This window comes from Staurois parvus, unplaced genomic scaffold (assembly GCF_062004578.1).
Source record: "Staurois parvus isolate SC_StPar_1 unplaced genomic scaffold, SC_StPar_1.0 ptg000011l, whole genome shotgun sequence".
Taxonomy (NCBI): domain Eukaryota; kingdom Metazoa; phylum Chordata; class Amphibia; order Anura; family Ranidae; genus Staurois; species Staurois parvus.
Genome location: NW_028317807.1, coordinates 20,945,396 through 20,962,786, shown reverse-complemented (window position 1 = coordinate 20,962,786; position 17,391 = coordinate 20,945,396). Strand labels below are relative to the sequence as shown.

Genomic DNA, 17,391 nt, shown 5'->3' with positions numbered 1-17,391 from the left:
GAATTACTATGGGGGATGAATTACTATATGGGGGATGAATTACTATGGGAGATGTATTTTCAGTTTTAAAAATGTGGCTCTCAAAATAAATTTCAATCGTGGTTTTGGCGAGATTTGGCTCAGTTGAAAAAAAAGGTTGCCCACCACTGGTCTACACTACACTGTATACCTTCCATTCTTCTATAGGCAGCTAATTGCGTTAGGGTTTCACAGCTGTTTTCTAAAGTCTAACATACAGTATTAAAATCATTACATGATTATTTTGGAAGTTTAGAAGGTTGATGCATGCTGTGAATATTGAAACTGAAAACTGCATGCTGGAACTTTAGGAGTAACATGAACAATGCATAATTTTAGTATTGGTTACATTTTTTTAGTTTTAAAAATAAAAGCATGTATCCAACACATTCAACATAAAACCTCATAAATGTTTAATGTGTTTCACCCTACTCTAAATAGAAGAAGAATAAATACTGTAGATCCAGTAGCTGCAGTGTCACATGCAGCTACTGTGCCTGCCCCTACCCTCCTCCTGCCCAATCACAGAATGCTTTGTGTTATGTGAACGCCTTCACAAAACTCAAAGGCTTACGTGAATGGGTAGCAGAGGGGATAGATGCTGTGTGTTAGAAAGCAGTGTCTCCCCTGTTAGAACTCTGGAAGTGTAGCAATAGCTGTACTCCCAGAGCTCCAGAAAATTGTCAGCTGTTACTTAAAGAGATAATTCCATGTTAGACTTAACTCATAGTATGCCATCACATTTTACAGATTGGCTAAATTCTTGGAGTTTAGTTCTAAACTGAGCTGAGAAAACGGGTCCCCTACACCTAAAATACCATACCCTCAATGCATTTCATTTTGTGCTAAAAAAAAAATTATAAATGAAGGCTGCATTTTTCTGTATCGCAGAGCGCTGCAACACATTCATGGTGCGTTACCACACATTGAGGAAATGCATGTGTTTTAACATGTGATACTGCAACCAACTCTAAAGTTGATCAGGCTGTGCAGCCAAATTCTGTAATTATAAATGAATTATGAACTGTATTTTAAATAGAACTATCATTAATACCTGCATTGACCCTGATACATCCTTCTATCTCCTGTAACCTGGGAGTTAGGAATCTACAGTATATTCTTATAAACGGTCCCCTGCTTATGGTCCTGGCTCCTCCTCTTCTTTGTGTGCCCCCATAGCAAGTCACTTGATCGAGATGGGGATTATGTAAGTATTTAGTAGGGGCTAGGGGGGAGCTGATTATTAAGTTTTTTACCTTAATGCAGAGAACTCATTAAGGTTAAAAACCTTTAAAGTGGTTGTAAAGTCTCAAGGTTTTTCATCTTCATGCATTCAATACATGAAGGCAAAAAACCTCCTCTGTGCAGCAGCCCCCCTAGCTCCCTGTAATACTCACCTAAGCCCCCTCTTGATCTAGTGATGTGCACTGGAGTATTGGCTATCCCGGGACTCCTTCTCCCCATTGGCTCCCGCTGCGGTCAATCACAGCCAGTGAGCCAATTAAAATTAAAAGGGGGCGGGGCTGAGACACAGCTCTGTGTGTGAATGGACACATGGAGCAGCGGGTGCCCCCATAGCAAGCTGCTTGCTGTGGGGGTACCCAACAGGAGAGAGGGGCTATAAGAGCCTGCGGGGGGCTCGAGAAGAGGAGGATCCAGGCTGCTCTGTGCAAAACCACTGAAGAGAGCAGGTAAGTATGGACATGTTTGTTATTTTTAGAAAAAAAAACAAACTTTAGTCAACTTTTGTCATTTACGTACCTGCAATTGCTGTGTACCATTGCTGTGTACATTTGTTTTTTTTTTCTTAGAGATTATTTTTTTAATACTCTGCTAAAATGTTATGTAATAGTATTGCTTGGACCTTGAAGAAGGGGGTGCACCCCAAAAGAGTGTCATGAAAAATTGTATGTTAGTGCAAATAAAAAAGTATCAGAGATACACTGCTCAAAAAAATTAAAGGAACACTTCTTAATCAGAGTATAGCATCAAGTCAGTTAAACTCCTGGGATATTGATCTGGTCAGTTGAGTAGCAGAGGGGGTTGTTAATCAGTTTCAACTGTTTTGGTGTTAATGAAATTAAAAACAGGTGCACTAGATGGACAACAATGAGATGACCCCCAAAACAGGAATAGTTTTACAGGTGGAGGCCACTGACATTTATTTCCCTACTCATCTTTTCTGACTGTTTTTCACTAGTTTTGCATTTGGCTAGGGCCAGTGTCACTACTGGTAGCATGAGGCGATACCTGGACCCTACAGGATGGCACATCAGTACATGCCATTGCCAGAAGGTTTGCTGTGTCTCCCAGCTCAGTCTCAAGAGCATGGAGGAGATTCCAGGAGACAGGCAGTTACTCTAGGAGAGCTGGACAGGGCTGTAAAAGGTCCTTAACCCATCAGCAGGGTTGACTTTAGTCAACTTTTGTCATTTACCTACCTGAAATAATAAGAAAATTAACCCTTTTAGATATACAACATAATAATGTATCAAAGTGACTAAACCTATTTACTATATATACATATCTGAAAGCTACAATGGAAGTATAAAAATTGTCTAGTTGATGTCTAAAGGTAACTAATTATTAGTAATGCAAATCTTATTTTGTCTCTGTAGGTTTTCCAGCTGTATTTGTAATAGTGTGGTCAGTAGTACGGGCGACGGTAGCAGATGCAAGGTAAGCTATTATAGAAGCTAATATAGAAGTATTATTTTTACAAAAATGGGTAGGCCACCATTCAGCTGCTGGTCCCTTAATGTTCTCCGGACCTTTGGATTGGCTCTGGACATAACATATTTGTTTTGGGTCTCATGCAATATTTTGACCCCACTATAGCTACATAGTATTTAATGAGTCTTTCTCATTGGTCAGAGTACTGCTAAAAAGAAAGCTACATGTCACTTTTTAAAGAGAGTCATGTAAGGTCTCTGCATGCCCCCCATTGCTTCCTGAAAGTTTTAACAATTGTGCATGTAAAGATTTCTGGCCTATTCAGGGATTCACTTTAGCTGAGATAATTCTTTAGCACTTTTTCCTGACAGTGTTTTACAATGCTGTTCCTTCAAGTACACTGAAATAATTATATGTCATTCTAAGTGTGTAATTTACATTATCCTAAATGTTGTCATCTGCCAGAAAAGCCTTTTTATGAAATAGAAAAAAATATGATTTTATTTTTTTTTGTACATTTGGCTGACTTTTTTTCTGTTGTCTGTAATATGTAAAGAGTTTTGTTTTCTTGCCATTTATAAGACAGTGGATATGTAATACATCAATTGATTGCAGGGACATCATTTCTCACAACCAGACCACACTATGGGAGACCTGAATGTCTTGGTTCTTAAAGGGAACTTTAAAACTGCTCAGGAAAGGAAAACATTTGAACTAAGAATGATAATTCTATTTGACACAAAAGATAATGTACTAAATGTAAACTTTTGCTTTGCTTCCTAAATCACTATTTTACCAACTATCCAAGCTTAATTACCATTGCTGTGTACATTTGTGGTTTTTTTCTTAGAGATTATTTTTTTAATACTCTGCTAAAATGTTATGTAATAGTATTGCTTGGACCTTGAAGAAGGGAGCGCACCCCAAAAGCGTGTCATGAAAAATTGTATGTTAGTGCAAATAAAAAGGTATCAGAGATACACTGCTCAAAAAAATTAAAGGAACACTTCTTAATCAGAGTATAGCATCAAGTCAGTTAAACTCCTGGGATATTGATCTGGTCAGATGAGTAGCAGAGGGGGTTGTTAATCAGTTTTAAGTGCTTTGGTGTTAATGAAATTAACAACAGGTGCACTAGATGGACAACAATGAGATGACCCCCAAAACAGGAATAGTTTTACAGGTGGAGGCCACTGACATTTATTTCCCTACTCATCTTTTCTGACTGTTTTTCACTGGTTTTGCATTTGGCTAGGGACAGTGTTACTACTGGTAGCATGAGATGATACCTGGACCCTACAGGATGGCACATCAGTATGTGCCATTGCCAGAAGGTTTGCTGTGTCTCCCAGCACAGTCTCAAGAGCATGGAGGAGATTCCAGGAGACAGGCAGTTACTCTAGGAGAGCTGGACAGGGCCATAGAAGGTCCTTAACCCATCAGCAGGACCGGTATCTGCTCCTTTGTGCAAGGAGGAACAGGATGAGCAGTGCCAGAGCTCTACACAATGACCTCCAGCAGGCCACTTATGTAAATGTCTCTGACCAAATAATCAGAAACAAACTTCAAGAGGGTGGCCTAAGTGCCCGATGTCCTCTAGTGGGCCCTGTGCTCACTGCCCGGCACCAAAGAGCTCAATTGGCATTTGCCACTGAACACCAGAATTGGCAAGTCCACCATTGGTGCCCTGCGCTTTTCATAGATGAGAGCAGGTTCACCCTGAGCACATGTGACAGACGTGAAAAGGTCTGGAGAAGCCGTGGAAAACATTATGCTGCCTGTAACATTGTTAAGCATAACCGTTTTGGTGGTGGGTCAGTGATGGTCTTGGGAGGCATATCCATGGAGGGACACACAGACCTTTATAGGCTAGACCAGGGGTGGGCAAACTTTTTGACTTGAGGGTCGCAATGGGTTCATATATTGGACCCGGGGGCCGGACTAAGAGTAGATGAATGATGTGTATGTGTCATCCATAGTAAGTATAGTAATATTCCCCCATAGTAAGCATAGTAATTAATCCCCCATATAGTAATTCATCCCCCATAGTAATTCATCCCCCATATAGTAATTCATCCCCCATAATAATTCATCCCCCATAGTAATTCATCCCCCATATAGTAATTCATCCCCCATAGTAATTCATCCCCCATATAGTAATTCATCCCCCATAGTAATTCATCCCCCATATAGTAATTCATCCCCCATATAGTAATTCATCCCCCATATAGTAATTCATCCCCCATAGTAATTCATCCCCCATATAGTAATTCATCCCCCATAGTAATTCATCCCCCATATAGTAATTCATCCCCCATAGTAATTCATCCCCCATATAGTAATTCATCCCCCATAGTAATTCATCCCCCATATAGTAATTCATCCCCCATATAGTAATTCATCCCCCATATAGTAATTCATCCCCCATAGTAATTCATCCCCCATATAGTAATTCATCCCCCATAGTAATTCATCCCCCATATAGTAATTCATCCCCCATATAGTAATGCATCCCCCATAGTAATTCATCCCCCATATAGTAATTCATCCCCCATATAGTAATTCATCCCCCATAGTAATTCATCCCCCATATAGTAATTCATCCCCCATATAGTAATTCATCCCCCATATAGTAATTCATCCCCCATATAGTAATCCATCCCCCATATTAAGTCCCCAAGTCCCCCCTGTGTCAATTCACTTACCTTTGCTCCGCACGTTCCTCTCGCCGTGTTCCGGTGTAGCATGAAAATCTGTCTCCTATGAGGATCTGTCCCCCTCGACGTATCTGCGCATGTGCCAGTTTCAGGCATTAGCAGCCGATCGGCGATCTCCGGCACATGCGCAGATACGTCGAGGGGGACAGATCCTCATAGGAGACAGATTTTCATGGGCGGACTGTGAGAGGAGCCTAGCGGAAGCCTAGCTCCGCGGGCCGGATTAAAGGTCCGCGGGCCGTATACGGCCCGCGGGCCGTAGTTTGCCCATTGCTGGGCTAGACAATGGCACCCTGACTGCCATAAGGTATCGGGATGAAATCGTTGGATCCATTGTCAGACCCTACGCTAGTGCAGTGGGTCCTGGGTTCCTCCTGGTGCAAAACAATGCCTGGCCTCATGTGGCAAGAGTATGAAGGCAGTTTCTGGAGGATGAAGGAATTGATACCATTGAATGGCCCCCACATTCGCCTGACCTAAATCCAATAGAACACCTCTGGGATATCATGTTTTGGTCCATTTGACACCGCTAGGTTGCACCTCAGATTGTTCAGGAGCTCAGTGATGCCCTGGTCCAGATCTGGGAGGAAACACCCCGGGGCACCCTCCGTCATCTCATTAGGAGCATGCCCAGATATTGTCAGGCATGCATACAAGCACGTGGGGGCCATACAAACTACTGTATAGCATTTTGAGTTGTTGCAATGAAATTTCAGCAAAATGTACTAGCCTGCTGCATCATTCTTTCACTTTGATTTTCAGGGTGTCTTTGAATTCAGTCCTCTGTAGGTTGATAATTTTCATTTCCATCAAGCGATTGGGCATCCTTACGTTCCTAACACATTACCCAGTCCATATCAGTATAGATATCCAGCATGATATTTTTCCCCATTGAGATCTGATGTGTTTTCAAAGTGTTCCTTTAATTTTTTTGAGCAGTGTAGTAATCAATCGTTTTTCTACATATATGATAACATTAAACATTTAGGAATCACCTGGAAATGTTATTTTTTTAATAACAATTAAAACGTTTATTCGCCAAGGTACCACTGTACTGATCACAAACAATAGACAACACATGAATAATATGCTAACATTCTTTTCTTTTCAAGTAACTGTTCTGTTCATCAAACTTGACATTTACCAAAGAATTCTCTATTTGTAGCAAATACAGCTTTGCAGACCTTTGCCATTCTAGCTGTCAGTGTTTGAAGGCATTTAGGGAGGATTTCAACCCACACATTCTATTGCTCGTCCCAGAAATGCCACTGGCTTTCAAGGCATTTTTCTATAACATCCATGTGAAAATGATTGGACAGAGATCTGCATTACCATCCTACTGAATGTTAAAATGCACAGGCAATTGCTGAACAGATATTTGAGTTTAATTTTTAAAGTTTTTTTTTCTTTTATTTCTGGTTTATAATTCCATGTGCTTTGTGTAAATCTTTCCCCTGGACTGACAGAGCTGCCACACACCAGGGTTTATTTACTAAAGCTGGAGAGTGCAAAATCAGGCTCACTTCTGCATAGAAAGTAATCAGCATCTAACCTCAGCTTGTTCAATTAAGTTTTAGCTACAAAACCTTACATATAGGTACATAGTTAGTCTGGCTGAAAAAAGACAAAAGTCCATCCAGTTGAACCATAGAAAAAAAAAAAGTTATAATCCTATACTCACAGTTGATCCAGAGGAAGGCAAAAAAAAAACCCAGCAAAGCACGATCCAATTTGCTGCTGCTGGGAAAAACATTCCTTCCTGATCCCCCGAGAGGCAATCGGATATTCCCTGGATCAACTTTACTTATAAATGTTAGTATCCAGTTATATTCTGTGTATCTATGAAACAATCCAGGCCTTTTTTGAAGCAATCCATTGAACTGGCCAGAAACAACTCTTGAGGGAGTCTATTCCATATTTGAAGAAACATTTCCATGTTTGGAGATTAAATTTCTTTTCCTCCAGACGTAAAGAGTGCCCTCTTGTCCTCTGTGATGACCTTGAATCTGATTGGTTTCTATGAAGAAGAGAGTCTAATTTTGCACTCTAAAGTTTTAGTAAATAAACCCCACTGTGACCTGCCTGTCACTATCTTCCTCATTGTGAGCAGGCGGCTAGCTCCCCTCCCTGTTCCCTCTCTTCTGTAATGGCAGAGGCAACAGGTTATGGAGGGGAACATACTTCAGTGCACAGCTGGGGGGGGGGGGAGTTTCAGTAGTGGCCCACCTTTCAGGATGGGGAGCAGGGGATTGGATGTCTCTGATGTTTTCTGATCCTTCACTTCATGAATGGAATGTTTACTATAAAAGGTACCAGGTGCATTTCATGGGGCCCCCTACTGACTTCGGGCAGTGCCCGAGTGCTCAAATGGTCAGTCTGCCCCTGAACACAGAAACACTTTGTATTGAGCCCTTTTATGTTCAGTGAGTGCTGAGGGAGGTAGAGGGTATAACCCTCAACATGGTATTTTTTTTCCTTACCATCTGGACATTACACCAGGCTGGGTACTGGCCAGCCATCATAACTTAGATGACATGAGTACTGTGTATCTTATGGAAGATATGGAGGACAACCTGTTCCCATTCTAACCCCATGACAAACTCCAGTAGTAGAACAGTTACTGAAACAGCCAGCCTACAGTATATTTATTGGTAAATAAATGCTAAAGCCGGTAAACTATCCTCTACACTGTTCAGTACATCACACTCTGATGTATTTGTATGCCTTCTTGGTGTGCTCTGTATGCAATCTTGTATGTCAAATATTGCTGTAGTCTGTACACCAACCTGTACGCCATATACTGTATACTTTACTCTGATTCATCACATAGGGTGTCCTGTTGTGTTTTGTATTTTGGTTCTGAACATCATATACTATATGTTTACATAAATATAATAGCCCCAACCATTTTGCTGCCTACTGTGTCACTCTGCTACACTTCTTCCTAGGCTGGCATCTCTATAATCAAAATACTTGTTCAGGTGTCAGCTGCCTAAGAGAGGATCTACCCTGCTTTGGAGAGATCTTCTCTCACTTTATGTTTAAAGGACATAAAGAGAAGGAAAACCTCTGGCACACTGTTAGAAGCATACTTTTAACTAATATATAATATCTGCTTATTAACAATCCTGATACATATGAGTACATGGACCTCAGAATTAACTGAATTGTTATATTTTTATTTGTTCAAGATAGGGAAAATTAAAACATGCAGACTTAAAGGAAATCTATGTGAAAATATATACAGTATAAGACTGGTGATCTAAGGGCTATAACCAAGGTATTTGCAGGTGGAATTCATTAGGCATTCACTCTCTAACATCTCCCTGTTCATATTTCAGACTTGGGTAAGGTTTCCTGTACAATACTCCCTTTAAGTTTTAAAGAGTTAATAAATTATATGTCAGTTTTACTGTAATATTTCTCAATTAGGACATTAGTATAGGGAAAAACATTGCATTAATATACATATATTGACTGGTTACACTGTTCAACAAATTTTTATTTTTTGCCAGTTTTGGAAACAAAAGGATCCATTTCTTAATGAATTTCACATTCTGAGTTCAAATATAACAATGAAATTTGTCAATTGGCTCTAGTTTTTCTGTAAACGGAAAGTTTTCTACTATAGGCGTAATGACTATATAATTCACAATAATTATATAGATAGATGTCTTTCCACAAATATAAAGCAAGTGATATTGACTACATAACAAAGCCTAAATGGCATAATATATTGCATAGGATTACCAAGAAAAATTATAGCCATAAGCTAAGTTGAATCATTTTAATACTTAGGATTCTCACTAGTTTTGTCTTCAGTTTGTATCGGTTTTGCTTCTCTTGGCTTTTCTCTTGTATTCGAGGAAAGGGCTATCTCTTACAACTGCACGTGACTACACGCTTCAGGTTCTTCCTCACTTGACTCAACCACGAAGGATTCTGGTGCTTTAGGAATTGGTAGCCCCTCTCCATGAGGAACTGGACGTATTGCCGATGGAATATTTGGATAGTGCAAATTATTTAGCCCTTTTACAATTGGAGGCACCATACAAAAGTAACAATTACTAACATGATCTGTTGGCTCTCTCCAAATCATTGGCACAGCGAAAGGCATAGATGCCTTTTTTCCATTCAACCATTGCTCCAGTGCCGTCCCACAAGAATTGCAGCATATATGTGGTGCCCAGCTCTTGTCCTGGTCTCCTATCTTGCAGCCAAAATACAAGTTGTAGGCTTTCTTAATCATTCCTGTTATCCTCCTTTTTTGTGAGATAAAAGTTATTTCACCGCAGATATAGCAGAAATTATCTGCTTTATTCACACAAGTTCGAGGCATTACTGAGTAGCCTATATAAGCATAAAACGAAATGTAAAGACGCTGTCGAACTACAATCAGCTACAGATACTGCAGCTTTTATGCAGTGAAGTGATGCAATTAAAGGCTAATATTGCATCATCTCAGTATACATGCAATTTTCTATTGGTCACCAGTATCAATTGCGCAATATGCAGCTGAAGTTGCATCATAATTTTGAATGGCTTACTTTATTAGATGGGTGAATATATCATGGAAACTAGAGCCAATCAACATTTTTTAGGGTCATTTTCGTTTTCAGCACCCCAAAATTATGTAAGATTAGCTAATTTTATGCCCAAAACTTTTTACCTGTTGAACAGTGTTATTGATATACTGTTATATATTGATATTAGGGTACTAAATATAAATATAACTACTGAATCTATGTAGTGTTCCCATAACCCAAGCTCTGTCAGAAATTCCAAGGTAGTCCCATGTTAGGGATGAACCAAGCTCTTGGTCCCTAGATCAGGGAGGACTCTCCCATTACATATACTGTACATTCTTTGCAAGTGCCCATCATAGAACTACTACACTCAGAAGTAACTAGCCATGTAAGAGGTCAGCAGGCATTCCATAGTGCATCGCACAGATCTGTTGTAATATATATTTGTGCATCTACAGGTGAAACTCAAAAAATTAGAATATCGTGTAAAAGTTCATTTTTATTTCAGTAATGCAACTTCAAGTCGTGATTTGTCATAATTGTGATGATTATGGCTTACAGCTCATGAAAACCCCAAATCCACAATCTCAGAAAATTAGAATATTGTGAAAAGGTGCAATATTCTAGGCTCAAAGTGTCCCACTCTAATCAGCTAATTAAGCCATAACACCTGCAAAGGGTTCCTGAGCCTTTCAATGGTCTCTCAGTCTGGTTCAGTAGGAATCACAATCATGGGAAAGACTGCTGACCTGACAGTTGTGCAGAAAACCATCATTGACACCCTCCAGAAGGATGGAAAGCCTCAAAAGGTAATTGCAAAAGAAGTTGGTTGTTCCCAAAGTGCTGTATCAAAGCACAGTAATAGAAAGTTATGTGGAAGGGAAAAGTGTGGAAGAAAAAGGTGCAGAAGCAGCAGGGATGACCGCAGCCTGGGGAGGATTGTCAGGAAAAGGCCATTCAAAAGTGTTGGGGACTTTCACAAGGAGTTGACTGAGGCTGGAGTCAGTGCATCAAGAGCCACCACACACAGACGGATCCTGGACATCGGCTTCAAATGTCTTATTCCTCTTGTCAAGCTGCTCCTGAACAACAAACAACATCAGAAGCGTCTTACCTGGGCAAAAGAAAAACAGACCTGGTCCGTTGCTCAGTGGTCCAAAGTCCTCTTTTCTGATGAGAGAAACTTTTGCATCTCATTTGGAAACCAAGGACCCAGAGTATGGAGGAAGAATGGAGAGGCACACACTGCAAGATTCTTGAAGTCCAGTGTAAAGTTTCCACAATCTGTGTTGATTTGGGGAGCCATATCATCTGCTGGTGTTGGTCCACTGTGCTTCATTAAGTCCGGGGTCAACGCAGCCGTCTACCAGGAGATTTTGGAGCACTTCATGCTTCCTTCCGCAGACAAGCTTTATGGGGATGCTGACTTCATTTTCCAGCAAGACTTGGCACCTGCCCACACTGCCAAAAGCACCAAAACCTGGTTCAATGACTGTGGGATTACTGTGCTCGATTGGCCAGCAAACTCGCCTGACCTTAACCCCATAGAGAATTTATGGGGCATTGCCAAGAGAAAGATGAGAGACGTGAGACCGAACAATGGAGAAGAGCTGAAGGCCGCTATTGAAGCATCCTGGTCTTCCATAACACCTCAGCAGTGCCACAGGCTGATAGCTTCCATACCACGCCGCATTGAGGCAGTAATTGCTGCAAAAGGGGCCCAAACCAAATACTGAGTACATATGCATGCTTATACTTTTCAGAGGTCCGATATTGTTCTATGTACAATCCTTGTTTTATTGATTGCATGTAATATTCAAATTTTCTGAGATTGTGGAATTGGGGTTTTCATGAGCTATAAGCCATAATCATCACAATTATGACAAATCACAGCTTGAACTATCTTGCTTTGCATGTAATGAGTCTATCTTATATATTAGTTTCACCTTTTAAGTTGCATTACTGAAATAAATGAACGTTTGCATGATATTCTAATTTTACGAGTTTCACCTGTACTTACATAGGTACAAGAATAAATCACATGTAAACACAACCACCACCACTGCTAGGTCCATTTGGTGTAATGACTTTAGTACAAGCTTCTCCCCAAAGCTTTCTTATCACATGGCGGATGGAGGTGCAAACAGTGAATTCCTGCTGATGTACTCTGGAGTTCCTGAAGTGCCATTGAACAACTTGTTACTGTGATATCCCATATGGTTCCACAGCTGTGGATGGATGATTACTGATAACATGCTGTTATAAGACCACCTATAATCTGGGGTTGTTTTACTTGGAAAGAGGCTGCAGTTGGTGGTGGTGTTGAATTCACAAGGCTGCTTATTTTTGTTATTAAATAATAAAAATGCATTGCTAATAAAATATCAACATAAAAGTCCAAAGAAAAGTCCAAATAATTCTCAAATAAATTAGATAGGTTGCAGGAGAAGATTTTGGCATCATAAACCATCACCAAAACTCCCAAATAAATAAGCCCCTTACCGGACATTCAGACCGTATAATATCGGTCAATAAATAAGGAATCACTGAAGTAGAAATTTTCATTAAGAATCCTCTTTTAAGATGATGAATACTCCTCCTCTTTACAGATCTTCAAAAGCAGGAAAAACTCCCATCCAATATTCAAATAAGTGATATAAAAAAAAAAGCAACTCATAGTGTAGTATTTCAGTAAAGTTTTGACCAATTTAATAAAGGATCCATGTACATCAAGCATTAAAACAACCAGCATTGAATGTGAAATGTTTCAAACCCCTGCGACATCTTCCTGATGACGAGACACGTTTGGTGGAGCTTCAGCGTATAACGTCACCCACGTTCTGGAGGGATGGCGGCCACATTTTCTGTTTGAAACATTTCACATTAATTTATTAGTGCTGCATTTTTGTTATTTACTTTTAATTTTGCCTTTTGTGTGCAAGCTGCTTTTCCTTACTATTTGGCACGCTTGAATTTAGATTGTAGCTGCATCCAAGCACAGGTTTTTTGTGCTTTATATGCTTATGTTTGTTGACAAGTGGAAGATTTGCAATGGTGGTGGAACCCTCTTACACATAAATATATGTTTCATTTGGACATTTTCATATAGGTGGTGGACTATCATCAGGATCTATGTTTATTGATTTCTTAACTGGTATTTTTTATTTTATGTGCCACTTTGGAATAGTGGTGACACTCTCTGAATTGTATTTATTTATTTATTTTGCGATTGTATTTGGATTTATGATGTTGGTACACATATCACATTTATTTTTGATAATATTATGATCCTTTGTATTAGGATACATTTAACTAGGACACATTTAACTTAGTAACAGTGCAACATTTGTATTCCTTTCAACCATATGCAAAAGCATACAGTATATGTTAATCCTTTTTTGTGTGTGTGTATTTGATTTAGCTGACCTCCTAACATGTAAATGGTTATGGAATCCACAGATGCCTTGCATAAATTCCTTTTTGTTTATAGTCCTGCAAATTCAACATTTTCCACATTGATTCAAACAAATACAATAAAAAAAATCAACAGAAAGATAGCTGAAATTAAACATTTTAGAATGGATCATTTTTCATGATCTCATAATCCCAGCTGCATGCATCACCTAGAATTATCACTGCAATAATGTTATTTACTGCAGCAACAATGTCATTTACTGCAGCAACTATTTCATATATAAGCAAGAATATACTATAAGGGATAAAGTGTACTTTGCCTGAGGCAATATCTTTCCTGGAGGGATAGATTATTTCTGGTTCTAGGGCTGCCTCAGGATATAACAAAAACAACAACTTCATTTAAATACATATAAACTAAAACATGCCTTAGCAATGGTTTCATCTATTAAAGCATTCCAGAAACAGTATTGTCATCATCGTACATCTATTGTTTATTTTGAATTATTGAAAAATATGTTTTTAATACACTAAGGCCTCTTTACCGTGGGCAATTATGCGCATGCAGTGAATTCCAGTAGAAAGGAATTAGTGGACTTTTGTTGCTGGGATTGCACAGCTCTGGTCACTCAATCTGTACAAAGAGATAACAGGCTGAGAGGAGTTGCTTCAAATGTATCTGTACTACCAGAGGTTACCTGTGGTTAGGGACAGATAAGACATCCATTGCTTACCACAGGTAACTAGACATGTGTTTTGTTCCGAATAAAAAAAGAGACCAATTTTTTTGTCATTCGTATTTTTTGGATGTATCCAAATTTCCGAATTACAATAGTAACGAACATAAACAAATCCAAAGTAAGGAAACAAAATGTTGTACAAAATTCGAAAACAAAACTGATTTTGAAAACAAGAATATAATAAAAGAGAATAGAAAACAAGGTAATAGAAAATAATATAATAGAAAAGAATAAAGTAAAACAGAATAGAATAGAAAATCGAAGAATAAAATAAAATAGAATATAAAGTAATAGAATAGAAAACAATAGAATAGAGTAAAATAGACTAGAATAGAATTAAAGTGGTTGTAAAGGCTGAAGGCTTTTTACCTTCATGCATTCTATGCATGAAGGCAAAAAACCCTCTGTGTGCTGCAGCACCCCCAGCCCCCTCAATACTTACCTGAGCCCCATCGAGATCCAGCAATGTGCATGACAGCCTCGGCTGTCCTGGGTCTCTGTGTCCTAATTGACTGAGACAGCATGTGGGAGCCATTGGCTCCCGCTGCTGTCAATCATGCCAGTCAGCCAATGAGGAGAGAGGGGGAGGCAAGCTGTGACTTCGTGTGTGAATGGACCCACAGAGCAATGGATGCCCCCATAGCAAGCTGCTTGCCGTGGGGGCACTCGACAGAAAAGAGGAGCTAGGAGAGCCTGCAGGGGTACCAAGAAGAGGAGGATCAAGGCTGCTCTGTGCAAAACCGCTACACAGTGCAGGTAAGTATAGACATGTTTGTTATTTTACAAAAAAAAAAAATTAAGTATCACTTTAAATAGAACAGAACAGAAAAGAATAGAATAGGAAAAACAAACAGAATAGAAAGAATATAGCAGTCTAGCAAAATTGAATGGTGATTAAAATTTTCTGAATTCAATCTACTGATTCTTGTCACTGAAATCCACTGTATGCACTTTATCACCCATGTTAAAGAGGGCCTAAGATTTTGCTGCATGTATAGGCTGGATTTAAATCCTTGAGAAACATGTCGGTATAGGCAGGAGGTGGCATCACCAGTACAGGGACATTGCTGTACCGTGTGCACTGTCATCAGGGGTTTTTTTTGCTATTATATACAGACTGGTTGCCAGTGGCCAGGGTCCATTCTGTTTGTGTTCGGTTGATTAGTGCTTCTCTTCCTTTCTCTGTCCCTCTTGTACCTGTCATTAGACACGCACATGCTTGCACTGCATTAACAACATTGAAGCAACACAACTCAGAAGCAACATGCAGCTGGCAATATAAAGTGAATGTCTTGTTTAATTGCTACACATGTCATTTATTTATTTTATGGTCAATTTTGCACAAAGAATGTCTGAGTGCTGCAGGAATTGTATATAGTGTAATCTGGATTTAAAGCACACATTACATTATTGATTTTCTGACTTTTACAGATATTTTTCTCTCTTCTTAAAATATTACTAGCTTCTGACTGACAATAATTGCAGGGTTCTGTTATTTCCTTTCTCTCTAAAGCCTAGTTCACACTATTGGAAAATTGGACCAAAATATCCATATTCAGAACGATCGATTTTCTGTTCGTTAGTACACTGCTTTCAAGAGCCGATATGGGTCTATTCAGATGACAATTTCTGAAGGGGCATGTTGGAAATTTTTTTCTCATTAGTTATCATAACATCCAATTTTCATTTAACCACTTGCCAACCGCGCTATAGCCGAATGATGGCTACAGCGCGGTTGTCCAGTTCTGGGAGGGCGTCAAATTATATCCTCCCAGAACGCACCCTCCCGCACACCCCCAGAGGTGCGCACCCGTCCATCTCCGTGATCACTGATCAGCTGATCACGTGATGTGGTAAATGGCCAATCACAGTGGCCTTTTACCATGTGATCAGCTGTGTCCAATGACACAAAAGATCACCGTGTAAATACAGTTGCCGGTTATCGGCTGCACTTATATGCACCGATAGCCGGCAATTGTCAGAGAACAAATCGACACTGATCCTCAGTGCCCTGATGATCAGTGCCCAGCAGTGCCAACCACTAGTGCCCAGCAGTGCCTCCCAGCAGTGCCACCCAGATGTGCCCAGCAGTGCCAGACACCTGTGCTCAGCAGTGCCACCCACCAGTTCCCAGCAGTGCCACCAGTCAGTGCCCAGCAGTGCCATCAGTCAGTGCCACTCATCAGTGCTTTCCATAAGTGGCGCCTATCAGTGCTATCCATCAGTGCCGCCTATCAGTGTCCATCATTGCTGCCTATCTTTGCAGCATCATCAGTGCTGCCTATCAGTGCCCATCAGTGCTGACTATCCATGCAACCTCCTAAATGCACATCAGGAGAAAAATTAGCTGTTTGCTAAATTTTATAATAGAAACAAAGAAAAACGTTTTTTCGAAAATGTTTTGCTTTTTTTTGTTTATAGCGCAAAAAATAAAACACCCAGCTGTGATTAAATACCACCAAAAGAAATATTTATTTGTGTGAAAAAAATTATAAAAATTTCATATGGGTACAATTTTGCATGACCAGGCAATTGTCATTCAAAGTGCGACAGCGCTGAAAGCTGAAAATTTGCCTAGGCAGGAAGGGGTTGTAAGTGCCCAATAGGCAAGTGGTTAGTGAGTACATGTGTACATGTATTTGTTCTATAAAAATGGAATGAGAAAATCCACACATGATTGGAAACAAAGTATGAATATAGACTAGACATAGGCCGTAGCTACATACATGAAAAGTTGTTCTCTGTTGTTCGAGAATTTTCGTACCATTTTAGGAATTCTTTGTTTCAACATGAGGACGAGGATATTGAAAAATGTGAGCAATTGTTTGTCCAATTTAGTAATAGTGTGTACTAGACTTTAGTTTTGCCAATCAAGGTGACAATCATGCTTGGTGTGCTGCCTGAACATTTGTTTGTTTGTGGGGTTCTATGAAGTGTTTGTTAAGATGGGCAGTAAGAAGGATACAAATAATTTTATATATAGGAAAACATGCCCCTTTAACCCTAACAATACTGGATAGTGTTGGGCTGGATGTCCGACTTGAACTTTGCCCGCTGAGAGCCCCACAATGCACTACGCTCTCACAGTGATCGCAGGTCAGGTGTAATGCTTTGGCCAATCACAGCACAATGCACTGTGAGAGCCATGATTGCCCAAAGTCACGGTGACTTTGGCCAATCCTGGGTCATGGCTAAGTCCATGCCACACTATATAAGACAGCTTACACAGCAGCCTTGTGTAGTGTGTTGCTGGAGATTAGTGGAGTTAGTGGTGTGTTAGGAGTGGAGTGTAATGTAGTGCGG

The 17,391-nt window shown here is 39.9% G+C and overlaps 1 protein-coding gene across 2 annotated transcripts in view; it reads left to right on the top strand.

The window, feature by feature from the left end:
• PTH2R (parathyroid hormone 2 receptor) overlaps positions 1-17,391 on the top strand; it is a 477,959-nt gene that overhangs the window by 365,669 nt on the left and 94,899 nt on the right. For both annotated transcript variants that reach the window (XM_089672855.1, XM_089672846.1), the window contains exon 8: positions 2,637-2,697. In XM_089672855.1, coding sequence (XP_089528981.1) covers positions 2,637-2,697 — 61 coding nt within the window. The remainder of the gene's footprint in view (positions 1-2,636; positions 2,698-17,391) is intronic.